The sequence below is a fragment of the Eurypyga helias genome, unplaced genomic scaffold (assembly GCF_000690775.1).
Source record: "Eurypyga helias isolate BGI_N326 unplaced genomic scaffold, ASM69077v1 scaffold14037, whole genome shotgun sequence".
Classification (NCBI taxonomy): domain Eukaryota; kingdom Metazoa; phylum Chordata; class Aves; order Eurypygiformes; family Eurypygidae; genus Eurypyga; species Eurypyga helias.
Window position 1 is genome coordinate 4,106 of NW_010259892.1, and position 6,207 is coordinate 10,312.

Consider the following 6,207-nt stretch of genomic DNA (forward strand, 5'->3'; position numbering starts at 1 on the left):
ATGAGCCAAATATTTCATTCTTCATCATGTGTTACAATAAAGTATTTTCTTAACAGAGTTATCTTCTCCAAAATGCAGTAATTCACACGTTGTCAGAAAACCAGTGTTCCACTGTTAAGAAAGCTTAAAGTTCGTTGTTTGTAGTCAACTCCTTTCATAACATTCAAGCCAATCAAGACCTTAAAACACCAGACCTTAAGTTGGAGCAAATATCTTTAAAATACATACCTGATAAGTGCTACTGAACTTGCTGCAATAATCAGAGCAATTTCTTTGCCAAACCCAGGGATGTTATTTTACGTAGGTCTCGGGAAAGATGATAGCCTTTTGTTCATAGTTGCTTTCTGCTTTCTTAAATCTTTTCTGATTTAGAAGATGCCCATCCTGAACACTGATGAATAACGTACCCAGCTTCGTAAAAACAATCCTCTCCTTGCTATAGGCTGTTTCAGACTGATATTTCAGCTTGATTTTGCCCCTGTTTAGCACGGGAGCCTTTTGAGTTTATAAAAATGTCCAGTCTGATGTAAATTTTGGTCACAGAATCACTAAGGTTGGAAAAGACCTGTAAGATCATCCAGTCCAACCATCAACCCAGCACTCCCACACCCATCAGACCATGTCCTCAAGCACCATGGTCTTCTGACATTGAGACAAAAATGTTTTCAGGGATTGAAAATAAAAGAGAAAACACCTACTCTGTTGAAAACTTCTCATTTTCAACAAAGGGAAGGGACAGTGCTAGTCTGGAGCTTCTGGGGCTGACTCTGACACCTCGAAAAATGCAATGAATGCCCTGAGAGAGGGCAGCCAGGCCAGTATTTTCTAGTCTACACCCAGTTAAATAATTAAAAAAAATGTTTATTTTGAAATCTCATCTGTGCTCATGAAGGATATGCAAGTTGGTCTACCTCTCAGGCACCAATCTGACAAATCAGTTGTTTTTAAAAGAAAATTACAGATGGCAATGGATTACTGTAGTATATTATGTCCAGGATTCACACCCTAGCCAAAACTGCTACTGGCACATACCCCTCTTTCTTGCAATAAATGCTTCAACTACTCATCCTCCCCTTTTCAGCTTATAGGCAGTATTCTTCCCAAAGCTCTCACAACTTTCACCGGGACACAGGCAGGCTCTGAGACCAGCTTCAAGTACATTCTCCAAATTCCCCTGGTGCCTTTGTTCATCACTCTAATTTTATAGCTGCCCCCAACTTGTCAAAACTGGGCATGAACACATCACCCCTCATTCCAGCAAGCCGGTAGGATATTCACCCATCCTTTAGAGTTACCGGTCTGCAGCCACCCCAGCACCACCGCCATGCACACAGCAGAACTTCAAGCAAAAGACTTCGTGGCACACAGTCCCAGCACCCATGGAATGACAGCGGAATGACAGCGGGTTTTGGGTGGGAAGGGACCTTACAGCTCCCCCCGCCCCACCCCCTGCCATGGGCAGGGACACCTTCCATAGCCCAGGTTGCTCCAAGCCTCATCCAGCCTGGCCTTGGACACTCCCAGGGATGGGGCATCCACAGCTTCTCTGGGCAACCTGTCCCAGTGCTCCCACCCTCTGCGGGAAGAATTCCTTCCTGATGGCCCATCTCAATCTCCCTCTTTCAGTTTAAAGCCAATTCTCTGGGATATTACCCTTCCATCGTTCCTCAGCCTTCGTTTTGTATTTTCTCTCACTTCTTCTCAGCTTTCCTCTCGTCCCCACAGCTACACTCATCACATATTGTCTAAAGCTATAAACAAAGATGAAAGGGTCAGGCAAACACAGTCACGTACAGAAACAATCTTTTATTTTTCACATCAAAACAACCTCGATTTTAATTACTTCTTTGAAAAGGTAATGAGTTTAGAATGTCCTTTGCCTCTTAGATACAGCCCAAATCTGAATGTTTTTGCTATTACAGACATTTTCATGGTACACATGAAAGAGTTTTCTCTCTTAATCCCCCGCCTGAGAAAAGTATGAGAATCTGGGGTTAGTGCAAGGAGCACAAAGTCCACTGTGAGCAACGGGAAGGACTAAAATAGATGAATGGATGCCCAAAGTTTGGTTTAGTAAGTGCACACTGAAGCCAGGATGGTTGACTATGGCAAGTGCCAAGGCCCGCTAAAGCTTTAAGTAAAAATGGGGTCTATTTGGAATTCAGTTCATATTAGTTATTTCATTAACCATCCAATTTTGACGCACCCATTGTAGGGAATGTATAAACAGAGGTCTAACCTTTTCGGTGAAACACAGAATGAAGTGAGCTAACAAAGTGCAAAATACATGAAAGGCGATGCATAAACATTAGTTAAATCCACTCTGAATTCTCCTACCAGTCAAGCACAGATTAGAGTCACCACTGTTCACAGTGATGATGGATTCAGCACTGCGTTTCAGAAGATACTATACAAACTGATCTGGGGTGACAAAATCTACCTCAATATTTCCATCATTAACAATTTGCAGTATAAAAATTTGCATCTGTTACCACAAATACTTCTTCAGCTCTTTAATTAATCCAAACTTTGGTGATGCAGGGCACATGATGTGTGATTTAGCATTTCTACCAAATTCCTATCGAAATTCCCCAGCAAATTTCCTGTTTTGACATGGGGTACAGAAGCATGTCATAGAACCATGGAATGACAGAATGGTTTAGTCTGGGAAGGTCCACCCAGTCCCACCCCCTGCCATGGGCAGGGACACCTTCCGCTAGACCAGGTTGCTCCAAGCCTCATCCAGCCTGGCCTTGGACACTCCCAGGGACGGGGCATCCACAGCTTCTCTGGGCAACCTGTTCCAGTGCTCCCCACCCCCTCCGGGAAGAATTCCTTCCTGATGTCCCATCTCAATCTCTCTCTTTCCGTTTAAACCCGTTACCCCTTGTCCTGTCACTCCCTGCCCTTGTAAAAAGTGCCCCCCAGCTTTCTTGTAGCCCCACCCCAGGCACTGGAAGGGGCTATAAGGTCTCCCCGGAGCTTCCCTTCTCATTTGTCCAGGTCAGACAACTCTGTTGTCTCAATAACTGTGGAAAAAAATAATGATCTCATGTTTTCTTGTAGGAACATGCCTTTTATAAACACATTCCATCTTTGATATACTGATAGCACATGTGGTCATAGAGATTAACTTCTAACTTTAGGACATGCTAATTCCACGAGGATTGGTGAAACCAGAAGGTTTCCCATTTGCAAGGGAGTGCTCTCAAACAAGCTCTGCACCACCTCCGTCAAATATACTGATGTACCTATCATCTGCAAGTCAGGCAATAGCACTCTGGACTCCAGAATTAGATTCAGTTGTCTTGCAAAGCTTTGAAACCTGAAATCAAATATTCCTCAGGAATTTAAAAATAAATGTTAAAATAATTGCTCTCATTAATGACAAATATGGTGCTTTAAATTGGAAACACCTTCAGCAATAACCACTGGTTACGTTACCTATATGGAAAATGAAAGGGCGAAAGGCAAACACTTCAGGTCCTGTTAAAAATTTAGTTTATCATTAACTGCTTGTTCAACGAACCTTGGTTTTGACACAAAAAGAATCTGCTTTCCCTAAAAAATACCAATTTAAAAAACAAACAAACAAACAACTGCCAAAGTAAAAATATTCCACTTGGAAAACTAAAACCATTTTCACTGCAAACAAAATTATCCATGGAAAAAGCAGCTCAATCACTTTTTAACCAGAGTTCTAGCAACACAGACCGGATCACCAAGGTTAATTCTAAAAGCACATGTGGGTAAGCTCATTTTGCACTTGGGAACATCTCACCTGCTTCCCTACTACGGCTCCCACGATCTCAAATACTCATTCAATTACTCCTGACCAGCGAGCACCGTCATGTAGATGTAGGGAGATTTTTCGGTGTGTTTGTCTCCTGCCATGATTTCACCTTGGTTTTTTGACAGCGTTCTCCCCTCGCCAAGCTACGCCTTGCACGACCACCTCTCTAGCATTCCAGCAGGCAAAATTTAATCCTACACCAGTGACACAAAGAAAAGCCACTATTTTAAAGCTAACTAACTAAGCTTTGGTTTGTAGCTTTCAGTAATCTCTCTCCCCCTGGAAAGAGAAGATTCCAAGTTTCCTACGGTAGTTCTAGGCATAGAAAGGGCCGAGAAAACAATCCAATTGTAATTTTATGAAAAAAAAACTGTGGTTCTCAATTCATGCATACTCCTAATGATAATATCTGAACTTAAAAGCTCTGTTATTTATTTCAGGCAATAAAAAAGCAGCCTCAGGACAGACGATTCATTATCATCATTAGTAGGCAATTCTGCATTCATCGTTACTAATAACACCTGATTTTTTCAACACTGGGAAGTATGTCCACAACTGACTTTCACTAATCTCACTGAACTTCATGACACATTCCACATGACCTAAGAACAAGACCTCCTCCTGCTGTACCTCAAAATGTATTACATTACTACAGTGCCATCCGCTATCTCCAGGGGTATCCATGGATTGTGTGGGTATAGCAGGGCGTGTGTGGTTGTGGTACTGTGTGACACATCTCCTGCAGAGAGATTCTGAATTGAGGTATATAGACATACGCATCCAAGTAAACTCTAAGGCTGAGATTCTGCAGTAAGATCAGTTGGTGCAAATTAACATTATTAATACCTAGTATTCCTCACAGAGTTACTCATAATGATATCTTACCTGAGCTTCAGAACACTAAAGAGGCTCCGCTGCCATAGCATCTGCAAAATAACAATACGATGTGCACTGTCACCTCTCCAGTCCACAAGCTTCAGCCTTGATCGGCCTGAGATCACCCCCAGTCCAAGATACTCTAGGAACAGAGCGGTACGACACCTCAAAGCACAAGCTGATGTCAGAAGAAAACTTGTATTTTCAAATAGTATTTTAAACTGTTTTCCTATTAAGTACATAGCTTTTGTGAAGGTTGGAATTAACGTTTGATACATGCAACTAGCACATCATACAGTAAAACAAGAGAAAACAGAATGATGTTTTAATGAAAACAAAAAATATATCTTTAACCAGGCAACCACTTCAGGCTGTATTTGTCTTTTGAGGAACATCATTCTTTCACATCCAAAGTCACAAACATAAAAAAAAAGAAAATAAACAGGCAACTTTTTCCTTCTATTCTCCCTCCTGCCCATCCGGTAGACTGCGTGACTTCAGATAACATTCTGCCACCAGCTAGCAGCAACCTGCTTCCAGATCCAACATCATTTTGGATTAACTGTACCTATTGTATATTCCATCTCCTCCACCCTCACCCCTGTTCAACACAGATACTCAGACCTAGAGCCCTCGCTTTTGAAGGTCATTTGGGAATCCATGCTGGACCTGGAACAAAGGAGAAGTCTTTCCGACTCGCCCGTGTACCTTCGTGCCCAGAGCTGCTCTCCTGCATTCACTGTTCGAGGCTTCAGAGAGAGCGTTTCAAACTTCACATAGGTCTCTTTTGCAAGGTCAGCTTCCTTCGCAGTTTTCGGTTTCACGTGAAGTTTTAAAACTTTGTAGAGTAAGAAAAATATCAAAGGCAGAACAACCACACACGCTGCACTGCTAGCCCAGATCAGAATAGAGAACTGAGAGCTGCTTTCCTCACTTAACCTGTCGGTGGAGAAAACAATGCACTGCTCTTTGCTAGGTGGCACTCCTTTGGGCGAGACGCACGCCATGTATTGAGTACTAGGTTGCAAACCATCGATGGTGACTTTGTTTTTGCTCGAATCAGTGCTCAGAGGCAACATCTCTTTGTCGCCATACTTGGAGTATAACACGGTCACCGCAGAGTTGCTCGTGGCGTTGACGGTTTTCCAAGTTAAGGTCCCTCTTTCCTCAGTTTCAGTGATCACTCTCAGGTTCTTCACAGTAACATTCTGCTCGGCCATGCTGGCAGTATTCAGCGAGGTCTCCTCCCCCTTCCTGCTTACCTCCCCAGTTTGCTTTTTGTTTCCATTTGCCACTGCCTTTGGATTTTTCTTTCCATCGAACACGGGCCTGGATTGCTTCTTGTCAGCAAACCTGACGGTCGTTGACCGCTCGGTGCTAAGCAGCGCCGTGGTGGTCGGGGTGGTGGGAAGAGGCGTGGTTGTCCTCTCCGGTTCCTGCCTGGATCCCTCCCGAGTGGTGTTCTGCCTCTCCGCCTCTTGCTTCCTCCTATACTTCTGCGGTGACAGGGTTGTAGTAACGACACCCACCACCGCGAC

The 6,207-nt window shown here is 43.4% G+C and overlaps 1 protein-coding gene across 1 annotated transcript in view; it reads right to left on the reverse strand.

Annotated features, from left to right (window-relative positions):
• Positions 1–5,274: 5,274 nt before the first annotated feature.
• The window catches only part of LRIT3 (leucine-rich repeat, immunoglobulin-like and transmembrane domains 3), a gene marked incomplete at its 5' end in the record, with an annotated part of 2,485 nt that continues 1,552 nt past the window's right edge, over positions 5,275–6,207 (reverse strand). The window contains one exon of the mRNA XM_010154821.1: positions 5,275–6,207. Within this exon, the coding sequence (XP_010153123.1) occupies positions 5,275–6,207 (933 nt within the window).